At 42.2% G+C, this 27,047-nt stretch overlaps 1 protein-coding gene across 1 annotated transcript in view; it reads right to left on the reverse strand.

Moving 5' to 3' along the window:
• Positions 1–2,858: 2,858 nt before the first annotated feature.
• MAOB (monoamine oxidase B) overlaps positions 2,859–27,047 on the reverse strand; it is a 102,155-nt gene continuing 77,966 nt past the window's right edge. Inside the window, exons 7-15 of the mRNA XM_082610004.1 lie at positions 25,692–25,841; positions 24,540–24,699; positions 17,461–17,557; positions 16,373–16,426; positions 13,165–13,222; positions 10,661–10,758; positions 5,497–5,608; positions 4,868–4,930; positions 2,859–3,858 (exon numbers count right to left, since the gene is read on the reverse strand). Of these exons, the coding sequence (XP_082466130.1) occupies positions 3,706–3,858; positions 4,868–4,930; positions 5,497–5,608; positions 10,661–10,758; positions 13,165–13,222; positions 16,373–16,426; positions 17,461–17,557; positions 24,540–24,699; positions 25,692–25,841 (945 nt within the window). The 3' untranslated portion in view covers positions 2,859–3,705. The remainder of the gene's footprint in view (positions 3,859–4,867; positions 4,931–5,496; positions 5,609–10,660; positions 10,759–13,164; positions 13,223–16,372; positions 16,427–17,460; positions 17,558–24,539; positions 24,700–25,691; positions 25,842–27,047) is intronic.

The raw sequence follows: 27,047 nt of genomic DNA on the forward strand, positions 1-27,047 counted from the left end.
GGAGGAATCATTGGGTCTCCCAACATCCTGCAGTCACCTTGGGCTGATGTTGCCCAGAAGTTCATTTTCAGAGTAGATTTTATTCCTGGTTGACTACAATTTGATGCTTATTCACACTAGGGTGAGATGTGCCAGGAATCCACTTGGTGAGTTGAATGTGCATTTTGAGAAACCCCAATCCAACAGGATTTCTGATGTAATATTTCACCAGTGCGACAAAATGAAATAGTTACATTTCAGGCCTGGGTCAGTGTGTCCCTGCTAAGTTCCTCGGATTCCCCACCTACGTAGCAGTTGGCCTTCCCCGTGTCCAACTGTTCATCCACATTCTCCTCATCCACTTACTGCTCACCTATCAACTCCTTTTGGCATGAGCCTTGACTTTCTGTTTTTGTTTTATTAACTTTATATTTACGTGTACTGGATGTTGTCTCAAATTTTTGGGGAGGTAGCAGACAATAAATACCTAAATATAGCAGCAGATTGTTTAACCAGGTGTGTGACCTCCAGAAATATATAACAGAAATGCTGAAAGGAGACATTTCTCTACACTCAATCCCATGGCTCCCCAAATTATATCACCAGCCCCAACCTCTCCCCTAAACTGTAACAGATATAGTGAACAGACTACCCAACATTGCCACTTGGATGTCCACGGATATCACCAAGCCACCAGAGTCTCTGGCTTGGACAACTGCCCTGGCCTCTGAACTAGCCTCCTGCTTCCCCTCTTCCTGTACATGACTCCACGTTGCAAAGTGTGTCACAGACTGGATTTCCCAAGAAGCCGACACTGAGATGGAGATTTGCATGCACAAAGTTTATTGGAGGGTGCCCTTGGGATCAACACCTGGGAGGGAGTGAAGGAAGCAAAACGGGGCAGAAAGTGAAGTTGAACTCTGATGCAATTGCAACAGAGGCATCAGCTGATCCCATGGAAGCTGTGAAGCTGGGATGGTCCTTTGTACGCCCTCATTGCTCAGTCATTGGATGTGGGCTCCCCCTAGGAAGGGGCATATCTTTGGGCCTGGGGGCTTTCTTCAGCCCACAGAAAGGGACACAGCCATGAGTTGTCAGCCTCCCAGCTCCCAGCAGCTGGGAGAATGAGGGCAGCAGTCCTGAAGGTAGGATGTGGGCAGTGAACCACAGTATCCACCACAGAGTGATTCTAATAAACATCTGTCAGACCTACTCCCCTACTAGAAATCCCCCAGTGGATTGTCTTCACAGTTAGAATAAAAGCCAAAGCCTTTACTGTATATGGCCTAAGACTCCCTACCTGATCTGGCCCCTATCTAACTCTCCAACCTCACTTCCTGCCACTAGTGTTCTGCTACTGTTCCTCCTGTCACCCTGGCCCCTTTTCTCTTCCTTTATTACTCCAACCATCCCGTCTCCCTTCTGGACCTTGTGCTTCCTGTTTCTCCTGCCTGGAATGCTCTGCTTCCAAACAGCACCATGCTTCATTCCCTTCATTTAGACCACTGTTTAAAAGTCACTTTCTCAGCAAAGCCTAACCTGACCACCAAATTTCCTAGAGCCATCCCTCACTGCCACATCACTCTCTGCCCACCCCCTCACCTTGCTTACATTTTCTTGATAACACGTCTCTCCACTGACAGAATATATGACAGCATTTATTTATTTACTTACTTACTTATTTACCGTCTACCTATCAGATTTTACATTCCATGAGGAAAGAGTCTTTCTCACTTTGGTTCACGACTCTATTCCCAGCACCTAGAAAAATACCTGGAATAGAGAGAGTATTCAATATATATCTGTTGAGTTATTGTTGAATGATTTTCATTCTTTGATCCACATTGTGGAAAAGGCAAAAGAACATTATCAAGAAGAGGTTGGGACTAGATTGCGTGGTAAGAGAGCAAGAAAAAGCTCTTTCGAAAATAAAAATGTCTAAGCTTTGGAAATACTAGTGATTCAAAAAGGTCAGGTCTTCTAACACATATATATGGAATCTAAAAAAAAAAAAAAAGGTTCTGAAGAACCTAGGGGCAGGACAGGCATAAAGACGCAGATGTAGAGAATGGACTTGAGGACACGGGGAGGCGGAAGGGTAAGCTGGGACGAAGTGAGAGAGTGGCATGGACATATATACACTACCCAATGTAAAATAGATAGATAGTGGGAAGCAGCCACAGAGCACAGGGAGATCAGCTCGGTGCTTTGTGACCACCTAGAGGGGTGGAATAGGGAGGGTGGGAGAGAGGGAGACACAAGAGGGAGGAGATATGGGGACATATGTATACGTATAGCTGATTCACTTTGTTGTACAGCAGAAACTGACACACCATTGTAAAGCAATTATACTCCAATAAAGATGTTAAAAAATATATATATATCCTGATAAAAACTCATCTTGGGAGTTGACAGGTATGAATACTTTGAAATGATGATCTCATTTAAAAAGTAGTTCAAATAGGATTTAATGGACTATGCAACTATGGTTTTAAATCAATGAGTGTACCTAGTAAAAAGCTTTGCACTGATAAGGAATATGAAAGGTCAACTGAAATATTATAATTGTCTTAATAGTTAAAGCATCTTACTTATTAATATGTCAATTATTTTGACAGCCTTTTTTCGGGGGCAGAGGGGGTGAAAGCAAGGAGCTGTGTCTTTTAGCATCCTTATGATATCATTATAAATCATTTACCAAGTGCTCACATAGACACCACCCATGATGGATCACACAATCCAAATGCACGCATCATCTGAGCTTCAAGAAAATTTTGACTCAATGCTTTTAAGCCACAATTATATACCTAATACTGGATCTTGATTTGGTTTGTCAAAACCCTTGAAGGTCATTACCCAAAAAGAAAAGGCAACAGACATCTGGTCAATCAACTTTATTTTTAATTACCCAAACGTGTACTAACCTTCGTATCCAGATACAAGGGAGGATACAAGAGGAAGAAAAGACAAGATTTCTACCCTCAAAAAAATTTAAATGAGCTGAAGACACACTGCAGAAGACAGTAAGACTTAAGGAAATATACTGAGTAGCACAAAACAACTTAGTACAGAGTAAACCCACACAAGGGGCAACATGATTAGCAACCATGGCAGGGAGTAGAGAGGGTGATTGGGAAATTCACCCTGGGAAATGGGATAAAGCAATGCACCTGTGTTCTACTCAACAAAATATCAGTGGCTTATTGTGGGCCTTGGGCAATTAAGTCCCACCTCTCTTGACTTCAGTTTGCTCAACTCTAAAATAGCAAGTAAGGACAAGGTGGTGTCTAAGTTCTTCCAGCTGTAACAATACAGGATTCTAAGGACAAATGCAGACATCTTGGAAGATGTGGACCTTACAGGTAAGAGGAAGGACAAGCACAAAGCCACAGAGGTAGGAAAAAGCTAGTTTTTTGTGCCTGGGCAATGTATACGGTAGGATAGCAAGGACCTTTAACAAGCCTGTTTAACTACTGTAAAGATTCTGAGACCAGTGAACTTGGAAATGGGTGAAACAGAGTGCTAAGCTAGGTACTAGACAATACACAGAGATCAAAATGGAGAAAGAGATATTGTGTTTTCCTGTGGTCGAAGTCTGACTTATCGTCATGCTCCCCACTTCACTCTACATTCTTTGTGTCTTCATGGAACTTTGTTACAACTCCCTCCCCAAACCCACACACCAAACAGAAAGCAGAAGAGGGTGTGGTTACAGATGCCCTCTCTTTAGACCCGCACAAGTAGCCCCCTTTTGTGGGCCAGGTAGCCAAGAGCAGTTGCTGACAAGATGGTGGTCAATCCAATCAGCCTCAGCAGGCCGGGCACGGAGGGCAAGTGTCTCTCCAAGAAGGTGGTGGTAATGGGCTTCGCAGGGACATCCTGGGTTCAGAGAATATTTGGTGTCAGTACAGAAAGTCTGTATTTCTTCCAGTTCTCCGAACGTGACTCACACTTGCCAACCTCTAGGCCATGAAACGTCACATTCCCTTTGCTCAGAACATTCATTCCCCGTTCCCCACTGGGCCCTTTACTTAACTAATTCTGACCACTAACTTCAAGTCTCAGTTTATATCTCACTTCCTTCGGAGCCTTTCCAGTGTCCCCAAACTAAGATGACCCCCTCTTTTTACATTCTCAGCATGTCATCTTCATGGTAGGTGGGCTTTTTTGTTCTCATCTGTTCTCCCCACCACATGTTGAGCTCTGAAAGCACTGCTGTATCATTATCCCAGCGGCTGATGCAAAGCAGGTGCACAATAAATATTTGCTGAGTGGATGCATCTGTGGTCCACTCAGTCCTCAATCCCATCTCTGACAGAAGCACTAAGACAATGACTTTGGAGTGGCCAGGCTACTGTTTTTAACCTTACACTTGACAGACGAATAACTTTGACCTTTTAGACCCTTGTCCTCTATGATGTGTATACTTCCTTCCAGTCAGGAAAATTTCCTGGGGTTTTATTACAAAATGATAGGTATATTGAAAATGCATTTTTAACCTAAATCTGCTCCATTTCATTCCACTCCTTTGTCCCCAGACAGGGGATACTGACATATCTTCATTTCCTCCCCCCTATCACCAGGTTAGAGATTTATTCAACAGACATTTATCGAGTTCTTAATAAGTCTAGAACTCTCCGAGTAATGTCTCATCCGACCAAAAAATAATTTATTTTTTCCTAATAATCTGCAAGGCATGTGGCAGCTGCAAATTTATCAAAGTTCTTCTAAATCCCTCACCTCTGCCCTAACCCGTGGCATCTCTTTAAACATTCATGGGTTGAATCACTTAGGGGAAGGCCTGTGAATATATACAAGTGTGTTCTATTCACAAGTAATTGTTTTTAGAGGAAAGAGATTTAAATTCATGACATAAAATATAACCTACCACAGACTCTGGTTCGGGCTGCCAGATTTCATCCTCTGGGATCTTTCCCATGGCATGCAGGATCTGAAAAGAAAGCACATCTTGGTGAATAACAAAAATGACACCATCTTTCTCCTAATCTGCTCTTTAAATAAAGGACTAACAATGTCTTTTGGGATATCCATCAAAAACACCAGGGTAAAAGCCAGTGTAGTCCATTGAACCTTTGAAAAGATCCAAAAGGTCTTCCATCTATAACATAAGAAGGTCCAACCATTAGACTCACCATAAATTTTAATAGCCGTGAACACGCCTTAATAGGGATGAGATCAGAAGAACTGTGGGAAAATATATAAATGAATCCTGAATCCTAGTGTAAACATGTTTGGTTCTATAATATTAGACCTAGGTTATCTCTCAAGTATAGCCATGGTGATCTTTTGCCCCATGGACTCTTTTTACCTTGGACTCATTGTTACTTTTGGGTTAAGGTGTTCATTTCACCTGTGACTACTGTTAAAAAAGGTGTTTCACTGTCCTTCAGATGAGGGTTCATGGGGAATTGGCTTCCAGGATCTCAGACATATTTAACCTGGTTGTCAGGCCCATGAGTTGCGTCCTTCCCCACAGCCCGTGACCCCAGGCCTTACCTCTCGGGCTGCTCTCTCCCCGGCCTCCACAGCCCCCTCCATGTAGCCACTCCAGTGTGTAGCAGTCTCCGTGCCTGCGAAGTAAATCCTGCCCACTGGCTGGCGTAGAACCCTTGAAAGCAAAGCAAAGAGATAAAAGTGGTCAGTCTCAGAGAGCCAGAGGAGAGCCTTCCCACAAAGACCAAGGCTGATCCGTTTCCTCAGACTCTAAGTGTCAGGAAGTCCATTGGCAATTTTGGAATAATGTTCATGAGTTCCCCAGTTCTTACATGATCTTTGTCACAGACAAAATGGAATAAAAGCCACAGTTCACTCCTGCACCAAGAGCTTACAGGTAAAGGGACGGACATCAATGGAGGTAAAGTAAGTATTTGCTTCACATACGTAAAGTGAGGGACTGTATAGGCCCAGACATGGATAGCTGGTTCACCAACTTTGAGCGAGGGGACACGTGCCCCCAGTTTCCCGCCTGGTCATTCCACCAATGAACTTGGCAAATCACTTCCTCTCACTGAGCTCTGGCTTCCCCATCTCCTAAGGGGCATGATCCAATAATTTTTAAAACCTTTTCTATTAGTAACATTTAACAAATCTGTGAGTATGACTATGGCTCCAAAACCACCATTCCTTGAGCACTTAGCTCTACCAGTGTGAAGAGTTTTACTGCATTAAATTATAACAGTTAACATTTTGGGGGGCGCCAAACACTCTTCTAAGTGCAGTAATCTTTACCACAACCATATGAGGTCAGTACGATTATAATCCCCATTTTGCAGGTGAGAATATGGAGGTACAGAGGCTGTGGTGGACACTGTGGTGCCCTGCCTAGCCCTCCCTTCAAAAATGAAGGACCTTGCTGTTCTTCCCTGCTCTTGGCCCATTCCAGGCCCCCCTCCCCAGTCAACCACTGATCTGCTTTCTGTCTCTATAGATTAGTCTGCATTTTCTAGTATTTTATATAAGTGGAATCATATAGTAAAAACAAAAAAACATGAAGGACTTATTCTCAGGTGCTGGAAGTGCTGCAGGAAGATGGCCTTCTGATGTCAGCCCTCTTTGGCAATTGCCGCCACTAAAGAAAATTGCCTGGTTCAAGGTCATGCCTCCTTCCAGCAGCAATTGCATCCAGTGACTGATCATCACAGGGCTATAAAAACCTGACCCCTCGCCCCAACTTTGGACATTTCTGAAGGGTCATCTTAGTCCTAGAGCTCCCTGAAGGGTCAGCTGAGGTCTTCACTGGAACTTCACTGGGAGAAACCCAACTTCTCTCTCTGCCCACTCCTGCTTCCTTCCTCTCCCTTCCACAGACGTTGATGCCTAGGCTCTCCCTAGTACATATCCTATATGCTCATCTTTGCTTCAGAGTCTGCTTTGCTGGGGAATCTAACCAGCAACAAAGACAAAGTAATTTACACTAGGTCATAGCTAGTAAGTAGCAGAACCAGTATTTGAATCCAGGTCATCTGACTCCAGAGCCCACAGTCTTAACCACTTGGTTATACATCCTCCATTATTTTTTAAATCTTTTTAAAGAACTTCATGGCATAGCTACAGTTATCCCATTTTACACATGAGGAAACTGAGGCTTAGAGAAATGTGTGCTGACTTGCCAAGACCCACTTGCTAGAAAATTGCAGAGCTAGGATTTGAACTAGGTCGACCAGATGTCAAAGTCTCTGTCTTTATGTTATATACTTTTCCTAGTGTATCATCATCATCACTAGTTAACAAAGAGTGCCCATATGCTACACAAAAGGACAGAGTGTCACAGCACTTAGTTTCTACAAGGGGCAGTTTGTTGTTACCCTGACAAAAATACCATAAGGGAAGCGCCATCAACATGTCATTATTCATCCTATTCCAGGTTTCCATTATATTACAGATAATGGATGTGGATGTCCAGAGCTAACATCCAGGCTCTGTCTTAGTCAACACTGTATACCACTGGGCCTTTTACAGAAAACCAAATGAGTTGGCTTGAATTGGTGGGTTTTCCTTCACCTACCCTTATTGTCGCCATCAAGCAAAAAAAGGGAAGGAGAATAGAAGATACTATAGAATACTAGAATGCCGATAATAATACATAGCATAATCTGGAATTATTCATAGCCAGCATGGGCTGGAGAGCCTAAGCGTATTCAGGAAGGGTTCTCGGCAAGAGAAGGTAATTTTGCTTTTTCCATGTTCATTAAACAGTGCTGCTTTCACCACATGAATCACTGTTTTCAAACAGATGGAACCCAAATTGGAAACCTCTGGGAGGCCTGGCCAAATCCTAGAATTAAATATTAGAAGAGAGAATAAAGGCTTAGAGAATTAATCATGCTGACTACTGGAATGTAAAAATGTAAAAACCAAGAATTTATTTCAAACAGGCGAAGATTATCTTCCCTCCACTTGTCATGTGGAAATCTTCTTTCTTTGGGGAAAAAGCCCCAAAACTGGGGAAGAAAAATCCCTGCCGTTTCTCGTGCAGGTGAGGGAATAGACACTATAGGATATTTCCATGTATACTTCTTGTGGCTGAGTGGAGTAAAATATTTCCTTATGTGTTTTACCACTACTTAATCACTCAAGTGTTGGGTTGGCCAAAAAGTTCATTCGGGTTTTCATAACATCTTACAGAAAAACCCAACCCAATATTTCAGTCTAAGAAATAAACACACATTTCTTAAAGTAAAAAACCTTAAGAAATGTGAGTTTATTTTTTTTTACTAGAGTTGTACTGTCAATACTGTCCTCTGTCTTCCATTTGGAAGCAGAACATTTACTGCATAATATCTAGGCCATGAAGATAAAATTCCTTGCAGTATCCCAAATGTCATGGACCTGAAAGGTCAAGGGAATCCCTGCGGGCCAGTTGTCCTTGCTTGGATGGAGAGGTATGTCAGTAAGATATGATCTGCCTCAGTTTCTATCCTACAAATTAAAGCTAGTCACGTGAAGCCTGAAACATGGCCCTGAGAAGGAATAAAGATGGAGGAGGGTGCTGCCATGTCACCACAAATGCCTGATATGATGGGGTTTACCTTGCTTCTTTCATGTGGTCAGGGTCAGGCTAGTGCAGGTGAGTGTCCTTCCCTCCCCCGCCCCGCCCCCACGGACTCCATCACTCCCAAGGCATTTTCCTGACACTCCTTATGGGATTGAGCATGAAACTAGCTACCCCGTGGTCAGAAATCTAATCACATCACAAAACTGATGGTCTTTCTCTGTTGAGAGGTTAAGTTTTGTATTCCTAAATGTGTTTTATGATGCAAAGGATCCTAAATGTGTTTTATGACGCAAAGGATCCTATCTGCCTTTCTTACTCTCTATTCTATCCTTAAAATAACCCATAGGGCCCAGCCGTGTAACTTTTCCCCAGACATTCCATGAACTTGTTAGATTCCTGTAGGAAGCGTTTGCTCATATGGTTCTGTCTGCCTAGAATACATTTCCCAATAGCCTTTCTCTGCCTTCTACAATTCTCAGGTGGTATGTGTATTATGAAGCCTTCTCAGCTTTCTCTAGGTAAGGCTAGCCCATCCCTCCCTGGGCCCCCATGGCATTTTTATGCCCCTCTATTCTTAGAGTACTTACCATAGTATGTTTGAGTCAATGTTTGATATTCTCTCCTCTCCCCATCCCTACCCTAGCTCCTAACACCGTCAGCTCCTTTACAGCAGGGAGGGCTTATCTTGGTACAGGCAAACTTTGTTTTGTCGTGCTTTGCTTTATTGTGCTTCGCAAATATTGCATTTTTTTTCCACGAATTGAAGGTTTGTGGCAACCCTGCATTGTCAGATGATGCTTAGCATTTCTTAGCAACAAAGTATTTTTTAATTAAGATATGTACATTGTTTTAGACATAATGCTCTTGCACACTCAACAGACTACAGTATAATGTAAACATAACTTTTATACGCACTGGGCAACCAAAAAGAAAGTAATTTTGTGTGACTCGCTTTATTGCAGTAGTCTGGAACCGAACTCACAATATCTTCAAGGTCTACCTATATATTGAAGTTTTCAGCAGAGTGCTTGGCAAATAGTTGGCACTTAGCCAATAAGTGCTGAATGAAACAATTACTATTGACATATTCTACAATCAGCATATCCAAAAATTAACTTAATGACCAGTAGCTAATCAGGTGGCACCCTCTGAATGATCTCATAGATGATATTTTGCCATCTTCAGGAAGATGGGGAAAGCGCTCACCAAAGCCATTATGTATCCTCTCACAAGCAGGTTTTAATCCTTCTTTGACTGGTTTTCACTAACAGATTGATTAGCCATTTACATTTACTAACACCCTTTTTTTGTTGCATACTCAGCCTTTTACTCATTACTCTACATTTCCTATTTTGTTTAGATTGAGCTCTTGGCATTAAATGATTGCTTCGTTTAGTATTACTTTGATGGTCATAATAATTACTACTATATTATTAATTCATACCTTGTTGTTGTCATCAAATACAATGAACTAAACACCAATGAGTCATACTTGGCTGCACAACACTGTAAATGCTAAAAGCCATTGAATTATACACTTCGAATGGGTGAACTCTATGGTATGTGAATTATATCTCAATGAAGATGTGAAAACTAACTTATGCTCCTTTTAACATACTGATTCTTGTCTACTGTATGCCATCTTATGCTTTCTCATCCACCTGCTAAGGAAAGTAAGGTCCAGAGAGGAGAAGTGACCTGTCCAGGATGACAAAGTTGGTTATTGGTAGGATCAGGGGTTTGAACCCAAGTCCCTTTACCCCCAGTCTAGAACACAATTTGCTTTTATAATGCTGTACCCGTATTGGCACTTATACAGTGCCCACTGAAGAAGTTCCACTGAGCCCTAAACTCAGTATAAAGACACTTCTTCTGACAATATAAGGGAACCCTCTATCTAAATTCCTATTCTTATGCTGCCACCTTCTTTGGTTCTATTGATTGGGATTGCTCCTTCAGAGGACTTAAGAGTCAAGGGCACCACCATGATGCAGAATTATAATGACTTCATTAGTGAGATTCACAAGATCCAAAGGAAATTGGGGATTTGGGGATTTTTTTTCAGCATTTACAAGGAACAGGGGAGAAGAGCTCCACGAACCTTCTTACAGTTACGGGCTCAGATTCAGGGAGTTTCAGTTAGAACTGAGCCCACTTTTACTCTACCTTCCATATTGAGTCATGATCCCCGGGGGGAAGTAGGTCGTGTAGCAGCCCCCGGAGTACTGCTCCTCACACCAGTTCTTCTCTTCATAGTGCACCGGCTGCAAGACAGAGGGACAAAAACTCAAAGCAGACTCAAAGGAAGCAATCTAGTCTCGAATAAATCAAACACAGTCCAGTAGGCTTCCTACTGGACAATCAGTATCTGTCTGAAATAGAGCCTTATTATCCCGATGTTTTTAGAGATAGGACTTTGGGCAGGTAAATGTCCTTGGTGATAGACTTCTAAGAAATTCTGACTTAGAAAATTTTCTCACTTGGTTCATTCATGTCCCAGGTACTATTCATAAGCTGCAATTGTCTGGCTCTATGTTTAAATTGGCCTTACGTATTAAGAAGTTTTTAGTGCCTAATGGTTTCAAGACAAGTTTAAAAAGGGATTTATGCTTACTGGAGTAAGGAGGATGAGAAAAGTAGAAAAGCGTGCCTGTTAAGGAAAAAGAATGACCAGATTCATGTTTTTCACGCAAGTCAACTTCGTTAAGAGAAACTAGAACAGACGGATTAATGTTTTCATGGGATGTAGGCACTTCTGTTGATGGCGATGCAGGCAGCTATCGGTCTGAAAAGTATGTTTTTGCCATGAACAGGCAAAACATTAGCTGAGATTTTGCAAAGTTCAAGCTCTTTATTACAATAACATAAGTGTTATCATTAGGTATTATTTTGAAAAGATAAAATCAACATGGCAAGTCTTAAGAGAAAAATGTGAGCATAAAAATAGACTTGGAAAAGATGTTTTGTTTTAAAAATTTGCAGTCACACATGGGACTTCGGATAGTCATTTGTAACGAATCCTATTTACAAAAGCACGAGGCCCTGTCTGAGGGGTGTAAGTTGCTCTGATGCCTCAGACCCGGCCCTCTTCCATCTCGTGAGCATCCTTCTCTGGCTGTCTCCAGCCAGCCGATCAGAAGAAGGGTTGGACTTCATCTTTCACCTTTCCTTGCTCCCAGGACACACACCAAACAACAGCACGACCAACTCGTTTTTTTTTTTCTTGGCCGCGCCTTGTGGCTTGTGGGATCTTAGTTCCCCTACCAGGGATCGAACCCGGTCCCTCAGCAGTGAGAGCTCAGAGTCCTAACCACTGGACGGCCAGGAATTCCCAGGACCAACTCATTTTATCACCAGCAATTAATCATCCACATTCTTCTTAGGAAAAGAGACTTTCCCGTATTAAAAATGATCATCTTTTGGGGAACTTGAGCACAACTGCTTTCCCCTCCCACTGGGGTTTTCCCTGAACAACCATCTCACAGCCTGAGGGTGTCTCAGAACATAACTTCAAAAAAGCTTGAGAATCTACCAGGGAGAAGTATCTTGAACCGAATATTTAAACAGAAAGACCAGTCAATTTTAGCAGCTGTGGTAGGATTAATTTTTAATGTGTATCTACTTTGGGTCTTGCTACCTCACTCATATTACACTTGTGCCCAGAGGCTATGCTTATATTTAAACTTGTTAAATGGTATATGAAAGCAAAAAATGAAACAAAACACGTTCTTCATTATTATTATGTTTCTCTCCAAACCAATCAATTCATCATTCTTGTTCATTTACTGAGGAGGAATCCCCCAAACCTTCAAGAGCATGTGTTTCACCTGTAACAAGTAACTCTTGCTTTAAAAGGATGAACAAAAATGACAAATTCAAAAGCCACAACTTGACTAGGAGGAAGCAAGCCACTGCAAAGTTGAGCAAAATAAGTGTTTGAGGGATAAGATGAAGCCATGTAGCTGTTCAACTAGGTCATGGCGTGCCCTGCAGAGATTTGGATTTAAGAGGCTTAACAAGTTAAACATTCTTAGCCCCTTTATTAGATTTGTCTCATGCTTTAACTGCTCATTTGTACATCCTTTTCCATTGTCTTCAAGTGCTGCACGGGATAACTGGATTTAATAATAGCCTTCAAAAGGTGATGTACTCCGTGTCAAAACATTAAAAACCCAGCAGTTGTGAATGGAACGAGAATGTCGGTTCATTGTTTTAAATATTGATGAAGGAGGTCGTTATGGCTACTGGTTATGGGCCCTTTGACTATCACCAAATGCCCCTACCGCACTGCCTCCCTACCTATCCCATCCCACCTTTAACCACCCAGTGGGGAGGGGAACGACTTTGAATTTGAACATCACAGCTTCCTCAGGCTACCTGCCGAGATGTCTAGGAAACTCAGCTGACAGGGATCACCTTGAACTCAGGGACAAGGGTAGCACCACCTAAAACACATCAGTGTTGCAGGGTGCCTAAGCTGCCACTAGCACAGCCAGGGCCCATACTCTCTGGGACAACTCTTAAGTTTACCAACTCTGGTGCAGACTCCTCCGAGAATAGATCAGGGAAAACTTGAGCTCTAGAGCCCTTCTTGCACAAGCCCATCCCTGCTAGCCCCCTGACAACAAAGCAAGATCTCTCTCCCTTAGGGAAGGGTTGGGAAGCCTTACGTGCAAAGCTTCTTGTGAGCCCAGAACTTTTGCATAGAGGTCACAAAGTTTCTTCAACCTATGGGAAGAGAGGGGGAAAAATAAGTGAAAATGAAAAGTAAGAAAAAGTCAAAGAGGTACCTGTGATTCCCATCATTCAAAAAGATTCTGAGCTATTGCTTCCACTTGACATTTCATTTTAATTTTTCAAAACAAGGCACCTTGGTCTAGTTCCAATATCTTAAATCTGTCAGGTCACAAATAGTTTTTTGTTTGTTTGTTTGTTTGTTTTTTGCGGTATGCGGGCCTCTCACTGTTGTGGCCTCTCCCTCTGCGGAGCACAGGCTCCGGACGCACATGCCCAGCGGCCATGGCTCACGGGCCCAGCCGCTCCGAGGCACGTGGGATCCTCCCGGACCGGGGCACGAACCCATGTCCCCTGCATCAGCAGGCGGACTCGCAACCACTGCGCCACCAGGGAAGCCCCCACAAATAGCTTTAAAGAAAAGAAAGTGATGCATTGCCTGCATCACGGGGGGCACACAACAATTTGTTCATTCATTCAAGAAAACATTGTGTACCTGCTGTCAATTTCCTAAACACTGGAGATTCTGGGAGGACTGAGACATGATTCCTGCTCACCTTCCTTTCTCTCCCCATCCCATGAAGAGGAAATGGGCAAAGCGGAGCAGGAAAAGCTTCGAATTCTGTTTCTGCCTCTTCCAGGCTATGAGGTCTTGAGCAGGTTACTTAAACTCTCTGACCTTTAGTTTTATCAACAAACTCACCTGATTTTTTTCACTAATGGTGGTAAAACAATGTGGTCTCAGGATCAGCAACAGCGGCTGCATCACCCAGGAACTTGTTAGAAATGCAGATTCTCAGACCTCATCCCAGACCTTCTAACTCAGAAACAGCAGTGGCAGCAACTGTGTTTTCATAAACCTTCCAGGTGATTATGTTTGAGAACCACTGATATAGAGCATATAACGTTTCCAGCTCAATAACTGGTACATACGTAATAAATGCTCAATAAATGGTAGCTCTTAAATTTAGTCTTATGGGGGAATTGGATGTAAGCCATAAGTTATAATTAGTCAGTTAAGGTATGAGATTAGACTTATTTCCATTCTGATTTTTATAGAATAGTATTGTTAAAGGGGATCTTACAGGTGATTTAGAGTTAGGCCAATGATTTCAAAAGTATTATTATTATTTTATTTTTAATTTTTTTAAGTGTATTTTTTAAATTATTTATTTACTTTTGGCTGCATTGGGGTCTTTGTTGCTGTGCGCGGGCTTTCTCTAGTTGCGTCGAGCGGGGGCTACACTTTGTTGCTGTGTGCAGGCTTCTCATTGCGTTGGCTTCTCTTGTTGTGGAGCATGAGCTCTAGGCGCACGGGCTTCAGTAGCTGCGGCGCGCGGGCTTCAGTAGTTGTGGCTCACGGGCTTAGTTGCTCCGCGGCATGTAGGATCTTCCCGGACCAGGGCTCAAACCCGTGTCCCCTGCTTTGGCAGGCGGATTCTTAACCACTGCACCACCAGGGAAATCCCTATTATTATTTTAAACCCAGGAGCTCTTTCTACAAACAAAAGTATATGAAAATGCCTTATTTCCCCACCCTTCTTCCCTCTCTTCCATCCCTCCTTCCTTCCTTCTTTCTCCCCCTCCACCATCTCTCTCTCTCTCTCTCTCTCTTTTTTTTCCTTCCTTGTTTCTTTCTAATTTGTTTTTACATAAATGGACTACTTTGGCACAAGCAGAGGAACAGTCAGACAGAGTAAAGAAAATTAAATTCAGGAGTAGAATCAAATACATAAGGGAATTTAGAATCATAAAGATGAGTATTCTAAACCCATGACAAAAAGACAGATTATTCAATAAAATGGCACTGGGACAAATGGCTACCCATGAAAGAAATAAAGTTGGACTCCTATGCGACTTCTTACACCAAAATATATTTCAGAAGGATCAAAGCTTTACACATAATAGATGAAACCAGAAAAGTAATGGAAAATGGGTAATTTAAAACATAACCTTGGAATGGGAAAGTCTTTTCTATGCATGATAGACCATTTGGAAGCAATGATTTTAAAAACTGATCAACCTAATTTTATAAAAAGTTAAACTTTTATTATAGTATAAAATGGATAAGCCATAAATATGATCAAAAGACAAATTGGGAAAAGATCTGTCCAAGGCACTGTTCTAGGCACTGGAGATCCAGCAGTGAACCCACCAGACAAAACTTCCTACCTTCGTGGATGTTAATATTCTAGTGGGGACTTTTTTTTTTTTTTTTTTGCAGTACGCGGGCCTCTCACTGTTGTGGCCTCTCCCGTTGCGGAGCACAGGCTCCGGACGCGCAGGCTCAGCGGCCATGGCTCACGGGCCCAGCTGCTCCGCAGCACATGTGATCTTCCCAGACCAGGGCACGAACCCGTGTCCCCTGCATCGGCAGGCGGACTCTCAACCACTGCGCCACCAGGGAAGTCACTTTTTTAGTGAGTGGGTCAGTCAGAATTCCATAGCCCTGGCCAAGCACAGTGATGGCAATAGTCATAAAGCATCATGCTAACGGTGGTGGGGAGGGTGCAGGGTTGTGAGGGTTAGGAATGTGCCATAACGTAATTCAGGGGCTCTTAGTTGGTAAATATGTTATCAGTGGTGGTGTGGGAATAAATAATTAGTAGTGGTGAATGCTAATTGCTGAAAGAAATTGCCACCTCCAGAGAAACTAGTCCTTCTGTACTTATAATCTGTAATAGTTATGCATCATTCATGCAGGATGTACTGCAGACTGCCCTGCAATGTGGTCATTTGTCTACCTGGTTATCTCCTCCCCAAGTAAAATTTCAGCTCCTGGGCTATATCCATTTTTGTATCCTCCATAGCTCCTTGCATGGTATCTTACGTACGATAAACTCAATAAATATTATTTCGAATGCTTGGTTCTTCAGTTATCAGCATTGTGCCTTTATACAAGACCCTCATAATGAACATAACAGACATGTTGTGTTGGGAATACACACAGTGTTAATAAGCAGTCTTTAAGTTTAAAAGTTAAGCAAAGTTGAAAGTGGGTAGAAAGAAGAAAAGAAGTAGGAAGGAAAGGGAGATGGAGTACAGAGGTGGGCAGGAAGGAAGAGAGGAGCAGAGGAAATAAGGGAGGAGTGGGGGAGGGAGAGAGAGAGGGAGGGAAGAAAGAGGAGGTACTTTTCCCCCTACCTTTCCTCTTTGGTAAGACGGGTCAGTTTTCTGGCTTTGTGAGCAAGAATAAATCTAAAACATACAAACAAGAAAAAGGAGGGGAAATCAATGGCTGCTTTCATCCTGGCCTCATGTCTATAGCTACACATATGCCTAGTGTACAAGTTAAAAGTGAACCAGAAGAAACAAATCATACACTATATAATTTTATGTTCCATGTTTTACTATTTCCTGGTTACATTCCTGACACTAAAAGGCACCTTCTAGTTTTAGGGATTCAAGGGACTCAGAACAGATGACTGGCCATAATTTTTGCCTGGGATAATACCATGACTGACCCATCTCCCACTGCATGGCTGGTGCTCAACAGGAATATGCCCTGGGTCTCAAATATCTATCTTAGATGTATCTGAGACTTTCCATTTTCATCCAGCCCTTTCTCTTTGGTTCTATCTTCAAGATGGTATCTCCCTAGTGCCCAGCCTTTTAGAATCCACCTCCATTTCTAGCCCTACGATTGCCTTCAACTTACCAACTAGCTTTGATCTCCCTGTTTTGACCCTTGGCTCTGTGAAATAAACTCATACAGATCCTGAGACCCATCTCAATTTTGGCTGCTCCAGGTAACCACCACCCATGACATCCCCATCTGTGCTGCTCTTCCCTGCCAAGCTGAGAACTGGGCTGGTCTTCGCCCCGCTCTAGTGGGACCTGGAAAATCTCAGCATCCCATGTAAATACCATGGATGCCTCCACAGCCTCCACAAGAAGCCCTCTTAGTGAAACACCCTAAGTCAAATCTTCATATCATGTTTTCACAAAAGATAGCTTACCAGAATATATCAACCCCCAGTATTAAACATGAAGCAGAAAACTAGTATAACAAATTTTCAAATGTTATTGGTATTCTAATTCCTTTCTAAATATTAATTTGTTCGAAGACATTATTTTTTTAAAAAGCAATAAGATTTTTCCTACTGCTGAATTTGGAGAAGAGTGACGTTGGGTAAAAAAATTATTGAACAAAGTTTGGGGCACATTTATTAACAGTATAGGAATACGTTGTCAACATGGAAGATCATCACACCACCATAAGCATGCCTTACCCTATTATGGCGGCATAGGTGCCATCAGGTTTGGTATCATCCAACGTGTAGGCAACTGGAGCTTCCTCTCCTTCGATAATCATGCTTCCACAGTAATCTTGGAGAAGAGTAAAATGGAAAAAAGCATCATCACCCTATCAAGCTACCCTTAGCAGTTACAATGAAGCACACATTTTTCAACTTGAGAAGCCCAAAGGCTGAAAATAAGATATTATACCCTAAATATACAAAGTCAAACCAAGCTGATGTCAAAAGTAAGGCTGGGCTTCCCGGGTAGCGCAGTAGTTGAGAGTCCACCTGCCGATGCAGGGGACATGGGTTCGTGCCCCGGTCTGGGAGGATCCCACATGCCGCAGAGCAGCTGGGCCCTTGAGCCATGGCCGCTGAGCCTGCGCGTCCGGAGCCTGTGCTCCGCAACGGGAGAGGCCACAACGGTGAGAGACCCGCGTATCGCAAAAAAAAAAAAAAAAAAAAAAAAAAAAAGGAAGGCTAAGGAGCCAACATTTGGTGAAAAACTCGAACGGTAAGCCCCTCTCTGCAAAGAAGCAATGTGATATTATGAATTAATCCAGGCCAACATTTAATGAAATCTTGTTTTCCTTGCTGTTAATATGTGTGCCTCTCTTTCCTCTTTCACAGGAAATCAGATAAAACCAAAGATGTGTTCAAGAAACACTACTCTATTACTGTAAAATAGAAGGGACTGAACATTCACCTTTTATGAGGAGCCACTTATTCGATGCTAACTAGTTCGTGATTATCTAGAGACAGGGCAGAGAGGACACAGATGACTAAAATGCACAGGGTCCCTCCACTTTTCCACCCTCCTCCTTAAAAGGGAGGGGATATATGTATACACATAGCTGATTCAATTTGTTGTACAGCAGAAACTAACACACCACTGTAAAGCAACTATACTCCATGCCTCTCTCTCGCTTTGTCACAGCTTACCCTTCCCCCTCCCCATATCCTCAAGTCCATTCTCAAGTAGGTCTGTGTCTTTATTCCTGTTTTACCCCTAGGTTCCTCATGACATTTTTTTTTCTTAAATTCCATATATATGTGTTAGCATACGGTATTTGTCTTTCTCTTTCTGACTTACTTCACTCTGTATGACAGACTCTAGGTCTATCTACCTCATTACAAATAGCTCAATTTCATTTCTTTTTATGGCTGAGTAATATTCCATTGTATATATGTGTCACATCTTCTTTATCCATTCATCCGATGATGGACACTTATATATACACTACCAAACGTAAGGTAGATAGCTAGTGGGGAGCAGCCGTATAGCACAGGGAGATCAGCTCAGTGCTTTGTGACTGCCTGGAGGGGTGGGATAGGGAGGGTGGGAGGGAGGGAGACGCAAGAGGGAAGGGATATGGGAACAGATGTATATGTATAACTGATTCACTTTGTTATAAAGCAGAAACTACTAGTAAAAAAAAAAGCAACTATACTCCAATAAAAATAAATAAATAAAAAGAAAAAAGATATCTTTGCTGGATATAGAAAAAATAATAATAAAATAAAATGCACAGAGCCCCAACCCCTCATTTCAAACAGGACCTCCGGAACACCTTGGAAAACAATTTCAGCTCATTCTGCACAAAAGAGCTTCTCTCATTCCCCTCCTGAACAAAATATATGTAATTTCAACAAAAGAATACAACAGAGCAATGGTGAAAATGTCAGGGCAGAATTTGAAATGTTATAATAAGATCCGACTACAGTGTACCACTCCTCCTGCTTCATCATTTACTTGCAAATTGAGGTTGTTCGAACAAAATTATGGTGGAAGACCTGGGAACTAATGTGGTATAGAAAATCCAATGAGTGGGTTTCAAAATGAGGAAGAAAGAGCAGAGAAATAACTTGGAGGGTAAGCACTGTCCCGACCTGTGTGAGAGCAGACACACCTGTAGGCCTTTTTACCTGCACTTGCTTCTCTCTCCCCCCGCCCACGACTCTCCCCACTTTGCATCCATGAGAATCAATGTCCTAGTCAGTCACTGGATTGAGGGGTACTTGCATGCCCCTCAGGTGTACTGGGGCTAAGAAAAACATTGCGAAAAACTGAAATAGGGGAAGGAGAAATGCTTAAAGTTTGCTGAAGAATTTAAGAAGATTTAAGAATACAACAGAAATAGTTAAGGAATCACCTTGCTATAAGAGGACAAGAAAGAGGACAGGATGTGATAAGAGAAAAGAGCAAGGGCACACGGGTCACTTGGGGTTCTGCTGGACCGGACAGAGGGATCATGCAGGACACCAGGCTGGCTGGGGTGGAGGCCCTGCTTTCTGGGTGGAGGGGCTCCTTGGACACGTCCTTCACAGCACAAAGTTGGCCTCTGCACCATGCATGTGCACTGGGCAGAAGTGAAGGAACAAGGGGCAGACGGAAGAGTCCTGTTCATGCCAGAACCAACCATGTGGCATCAGCAGCAGTTCTATCATTTGTAGGTAGAAAGCTCAGGAGCTCTGCTCATGCACATGGGACTTCCAGTTAGCTTGGTTCAGCCTCACTCTTTTTTTTTTTTTGCGGTACACGGGCCTCTCACTGTTGTGGCCTCTCCCATTGCGGAGCACAGGCTCCGGACGCGCAGGCCCAGCGGCCATGGCTCACGGGCCCAGCCGCTCCGTGGCATGTGGGATCTTCCCGGACCGGGGCACGAACCGGTGTCCCCTGCATAGGCAGGCGGATTATTAACCACTGCGCCACCAGGGAAGCCCCAGCCTCACTCTTAAAAAGGAAGGGCCATTCAAGGACATCTAGACATTGAACAAAATTCTTTAACAAAAGCAGCAAAGACAAAAGCAGAAACAAACTAACAAACAAAAAGGAACTCTCAGGAAAAAAAAGACAAAGAGTAGAAGAAATTTCCCCCAAAGTGGCAAGTAACATTCTCAAGGAGAAAAAAGAAGATGTTGTACCTATGGGAGGTAACAAAGAGGACTATTCAGAATAAAATAATTCAGAAGCTTTTTGAGTGTGAAGTGTGGAAGGAGGAGTTCTGAAAAGACGATCACATTCATCTGGAAGAATAACTGACATTTACCAAGGACAAAATTACAGGAAAAATAATGAAGAGAGAATATCCTACCAGATATCAAAATTATTATAAAGCTACGGGGATTAAAATAGTACAGTGGTGCCAAAGGATTAGAGAATATAAATCTGTGTTCTCCAAAGCGGGGTGTGCACACCTAGATTGTACATCTGGATAGTGGAGAAAGATATTAGAAATTCTTATTTTTCAATTCCAGCTTTTCAAAAATGACTACTCTTATATATTTTATAAGAAAAACAATACACTTTTTTCCAGTGGTCCATGTACATAATTTAGGAATAAATATATTCAGTGGTAGTTGATGTTTAATTTTTTATATACAGGGCTATAAAAAATATTTGGAGCCCAGTGACAAAAATCAGTCGAAAAGAACTGTTGGTCCAGAAAAGCCGAATGTAGATATATTTCATAGGAGTACGAAACCATCATAAAAAAATTTTTTTAAACTGGTACACTGGGAGAAAATATTTGCAACACATACAGAAAAATATTAATAAGCACAGGATAAATAGATAATTTACAAAATGATTTCACACAGCCCTGAAGCCTTATTAATGATGAAACTTACAAATTATAGATAAATGGGACATTTTCCCCTACTGATTGGCAGAAAGTTAAAAAAATTATTAGCTGGTCTACCCAAGTCAATTGACTTCGTAATTGCATTTTTACAAATTTATCAAAAGGAAATGCTCCTATTCAAATCTTCAGAGCAATATGAAGGAAGCTGTTTATTGTAGCATAGTGTATAATAGCAAAAACTTGGAAACAATCGAAATGCCTATCATCAGCATACCGATCGGGTACATTTTGATAGAGCCATACAGTGAGATACTGTTTATTCAGTTGTTGAAATGAGGTAGATTTAAATGCACTGATGTGGAGAAATGTTTGTGGCATACCATTAATAGGAAAGAGCAAATTTCAGTATAATGTGTATTATGATTTTTTTAAAAAATGGTTTGGGAAAAGTATATGACATTTATTTAAAATTATATTTGCATATAAATGTTATGCATATTCTTTAATATAAAGTATATATACATTTCAATATATATGTACAATATATTGAAAATATTACCTGTGCCTACAATAAATCTCTAAGGATAAACAACTTACATTTTGAACAGTGGTTCCCTAAGGGGAGGGGCAGTTGGAGAGGGACATTTTTCATACACTTTTATTTTTTGAAAGTTTTACAGTGAATAAGTTCACTTCTGTAATTTTTTTTTTAAAAGCAGGTACTGGGCTTCCCTGGTGGCACAGTGGTTGGGAGTCCGCCTGCCGATGCAGGGGACTCGGGTTCGTGCCCCGGTCCGGGAGGATCCCACATGCCGCAGAGCGTCCGGAGCCTGTGCTCCGCAACGGGAGAGGCCACAACAGTGAGAGGCCCGCGTACCGCAAAAAAAAAAAAAAAAAAAAAAAAAAGCAGGTACTGCTTCTGTTATTTTAAACTTCAGTTGAAATCATTTAGATTTAAGGGAAAATAGAAATGGTGTAGGTGAGCAAAAGCGAGGGATACTGAACGATATAAGGCTTCGGCAAGAGCCTGCTCTCTCCAGGTAAGTGGGGATGGGAGGCAAAGCTAAAGTGGCTGTGATGCACCCCCTGCCCCTGCAGGGACCCCGGGAGGGCAGGGTGTTGATGGTGAGGGTGGCTGAGCTTAGGATGATTTGGTGGGAGACCAGCAAAGAAGAGGGGGCCCCTCCTTGTAAACTCACAAAGATATTACACACTTAAGAAACTGGAAAGCATTTCCTGGGACAATCATTCTACAAGGCAGCAAGAACTGGCTAGGGCTACCTGTATCAAAAGGCAAAAAGTTACCTTCTCTTTAACCAAACCACGCTGCACTTATAAAACAAACAAACAGTAATCTTGACTGATTGATTGCTGAGTGCCTCATATGTGCCAGTCACTGTGCTAGGCTGTTTGGGGCTGCAAAAATCACCCCCTTTGAATCTGGCTGACTCATAGTCCCTGTGCTTTTGTATTACTCATTAATCATAGTGCCTTTAGGGATGGCGTTGAAAGTCTGACGCAAAGCAAAGACCTTCTTACAAGAGTTAACTTCCTCAGATTTCATTCCCTTATAGAACCCTTCAAAATATTGTTATTGAATTGCTTATCGATGTAACAGGAATGATATTGGATGTGAGTCTTGGAGCCCTCCCCTGTGTTTCTATAATAACCTAGGTAACACCAACAGTGTACTCAATACATTGTAATGCAATTATCAGTTTACAAGACTGGCTTCCTCCCAAGTCTGCATTTTTCTGGGCAAGGAAACATGCCTTTGAATTCCCAATGCCTAGCACAGTGCCTGTCATACAATAGGTGCTCAGTAGAGGTTGGCTGAGGAAACACATTCAATTTCTCAAAAGAACTTGAAAATGCTTTGAAGAGGCTCTCATGTCTACAATCATTTTTTAAAGTGTAACTCAAGGCTCATTACCAATAAGGACCGAGTCAGACCCAGCCTCTTCTTGAGGATGAAGAACTTGGGTTTTCTTTGTTTTTTTTTTTAATTTATTTTATTGAAGTGTAGTTGATTTACAATGTTGGGTTAATTTCTGCCATACAGCACAGTGATTCAGTTATACATATATATCTATTCTTTTTCATATTCTTTCCCATTATGGTTTGTCACAGAATACTGAATATAGTTCCCTGTGCTATACAGTAGGACCTTGTTGTTTATCCATCCTATATATAATAGTTTGCATCTTGGGTTTTCTTTTTGATACTAGTACCTAACAATGAACTTGCCTGGCACACTGCAGACCTAAGATAAAGGTCTGCGGACATGAATGGAAAGCTAGAGATTCTCTCCATAAATAAAGGCATTCTGAGTCATGAAGAGAAAAAAAAAATCTCCATTCCACGGTCCTAAACCTTATCCACTTGCCAGCAACCAGCTGCCTAAAACGGGTGGCCTGGATCACGAGAGGAAGCAGCTTAGCAGCAGCGAGCTCTCCATGGTGGGTTACTGCACCGTCCTTTGTGAAAGATAGATTACTTGTTCAACTGATGCACCAATCCAATAACAGTCCTAAACAGAATTTCCTGCAAAGGGGGAGAATCAGGAGGCTGCAATGTGGTGGAAAGGGGTAGATACAGGAAGAACCGCCCTAAGGTAAGAATATGAAACTTTCCCCCTTTGCCTCCAGCACATCCTTCCTCTCCCTTCTGCAATCTAGCTCCTCATTTCAGTCCATCCTTCCCTTTGCCCTCAGTCCCAGGTACTGAGGGTTCTTACGTGGACTCCTCTTGGAAGAAAAGGAGCCGTGATGAGAGTCAATGTGATAAGACTCTAGCATTGTGCCGTCCAATATAGTAGCCATGCGTGGCATTTTTACATTGGAATTTAAAGCTATTAAAATGAAATAGCCATGCATGGCTTTTTATATTTGACTTTAAAGCAATTAAAATGAAATAAAATTGAAAAATTCAGGTCCTCAGTCTCACTAGCTACATTTCAAGTGTTTGATACCCACACACGTGGCTAGTGGCTGCTGTCCTGGACAGAGCCACTCTGGAACATTTCCATCATTGCAGAATCTAGTACTTTAGTGGGCATCCCTGTAATGTTCTATCCAGTAGAGCCACACACTTATTGAATATATATGAATGCATAAATGAATTTAATTTCATATAGAAGAATCTTGACACTAGTGAGAAATTGCCTGGAAATTTTCAGAATCCCCACCTTTGTGAACGGCTCTATAAACTCATACTTTAAAAACCGGTATCAGAAAATGTTAATAACCTATTTTCACAAGATTTTGTGAAAGGATTAGTAAACTTTATACTGAATTATGAAAAGAGTTGATCATATTCTAAGGGAACCTAATTGCATGAGTGTGTGCCAATGTACTTTACTCGATGGAACTGACCTTAGAACCTGGATGAATGTTTTACGTCCAAATTCTAAGAAAAACAGTTACACGCAAATGTGTGACTTTGCACCAAGTTTCTTGGACCTTTTAAGCAAAGAAAAGTACTCACTCTTATTCCTCCAGAAGGGCTCTTTATAATAAACTATGCACTTGATGACTGAACCCAAAGGCACACGAGTGATCAGCTGGTTTCTCATCATTGGCAGAGGGGGATTGAAATGAATCTTCATGCCCAGAACAGGAGGAATAGCGCTAACCACATACTTAGCCTGGAAGAAAAACGGCGTGGTTAAACATTGCTGGTGGGCTGTTTTTGCTCTTTTTCTAATGTTTCTCCCCCATTTACCCTCATCCCCCACTCAATCTCTTCTTAAAAGAGAAACTAGAAGAATCAAACTTGTTAGAATCAAAATGAACTCTTGTTGCTCCCTAGCTCAAAACCTCCAATGACTTCCCATCGCACTTGGAGTCAAAGCTAAGTTCCCTACAGTCACTTTCAAGGTCATACATGAAAGGAACCCCTGTCACATCTCTGATCTCATCTTCTGTTACTCTTCCCCTCAATCCTCTTAATTCCATCATTTTGACTACCTTGCTGTTACTTCAACATGCCAGGCTTGCTCTTACCTCAGGGCCTTTGCACTGGCTGTTTCAGTCTACCTGAAAAACTATTCCCCAGAGAGCCACCTGGCTCAATCCCTCATCTCCTTGGGTTCTGTGCTCAAACATCACCTTCTGAGTGAGGCCTTCCTTGATGACCTATTTAAAATTGCATGACCAATCGTCCCACCTCACCTTCTGGCACACCCTCTCTGCCTCCCCTGCTTGGTTTTTTCCACAGTACTCATTACTATTTGGCATAGTCTATATTTTATATATCTGATTACAACTTTTCTCCTTTACTAGAATGTAAGCCACATGAAGGCAGACAATTTTATCTGTTTTGTTCACTGCTATGTTCCCAACTCCTAGAATAATGCCTGGCACATAGGAGGCACTTGATATTTATCAAATAAATATTTTCTTTGATTTTCTAATTATGTAGGAGCCCAATACAGAGGGTTGATAATATGTGTTTTGTAAATCTCCCCCCTCACCCCCAAATATTATGGTTCTGTTTTCCTTTCTTTCAGATAGAGGTAGCTTTTTTGCTTTTGGCAAAGGCATTGTCTACGAAGCCTAGAGTATTTTTCGCTTTATTTAAGCTCTGATTATCTATGGGACTCTTGTCTCTTCTCCCTGGTTTAAGGCTCTTGGTTACCTCGTACATCTCGTGGTTTAGGGTCTCCACAAGGACATTTTCTCCTGTCTGGTCAATGTGGATCACAGGTCTCTCCAGCTTCACTCGGTCCCCAAGGAGGTCCATTATCCGCTCACTCACTTGACCAGATCCACCCACAAATTTCCTCTCCTGGAAAGAAAAAAGGACCCAAGAGGTGGGTAGGAAATATAGGAATGGATATAAATTGCTAAGTTGCTAGTTTTCCTCACATATCTTTACTGTGTGAGATATACAGTTTCATGCTGCCATTGTGGGTGGTGTCTTTCACCATTGTTTTCTAACCAATGATTGCTGGCTTTCAACAAACTTACACGTTTTCGAGCCTTCCAGGCTATGTTCTGATGGACTCCCAGACTCCAAACTCAGCTGGACATCCTCAGCCTGACTCTCATGTCCCACCTGCCTGGCCGAGACCCCTGCTCTGTGTCCTACCTGCATCCTTTGGTTGAGTTGCTAGGCCACCACTTGCCTGAGCACACCTAGGCCTGTTTCCTGTTTCCTTGTTACTCAGTCTCAGAATCTTGCTGGCCCACCCATCCCCAGGCCAGCTTACTCCCTGTTACAGTCTGTCTCACCCTGGGTCGGGTACCTGCTGTTTCTGTGGCCACCGAGGCCATTTCACCTCACCGCACCCACCTGCAAAAGCTTCCAAATGTTCTGCGTGATCACGCCCACAGTTGAGCTGACTGTCTTCTCCTAAATTTTCAGTTCAGTTAATTTTTAAAAAGACTATTTCAAATAGGTCTAGGAAGAAGGTCACAGAGAAGGGGAAAGAGAAGGGAAGGGGAGAAGGAGAAGAAAGAGGGTGATGAGGTGGAGGAGGGGGCAAGAAGAGGAAGGGAAGGAAAGGAAAATGACTGTCGAGGAAATTAGCTAAGAACTCGAATCCATTTCCTACTGTGCCCAGCACAGCACATTATACGAGGCTGGGGTTCAGGAACTAGGCACTGAATGAATGAATGAATGAATGAATTCCATGTGGTGCTTGTGTTTTAAACTGAAAATACGTTTCTGACGTTTTTTGTTCAGCTTTCCAAGAAGTACTCAAGTTATGTTCATCAGCTGGTCTCTTACAAACTTACCAAATAATCATCGGATGTATATCCAAATTGAAAGTTGCAAAGTACATAAAAAAAGGAGACAAGCCTAATTTTAAAATGACATTGGCCACTGGGTTGTCACACTGGGTACTTAACAACAGACTGTCCCTTTCAAAAGTCACTTTGAGCTGCTATGATTAAGCTCTAAAAGCCACAAGCCTGCCTCCTGTTCCATCCTTTCATGACTGAAGGATGATGCCAATCTTTTTTAGGCAGTGGTGGTTTTCTGTTTCAA

This window comes from Mesoplodon mirus, assembly GCF_964341445.2.
Source record: "Mesoplodon mirus genome assembly, chromosome: X".
Taxonomy (NCBI): Eukaryota; Metazoa; Chordata; class Mammalia; order Artiodactyla; family Ziphiidae; genus Mesoplodon; species Mesoplodon mirus.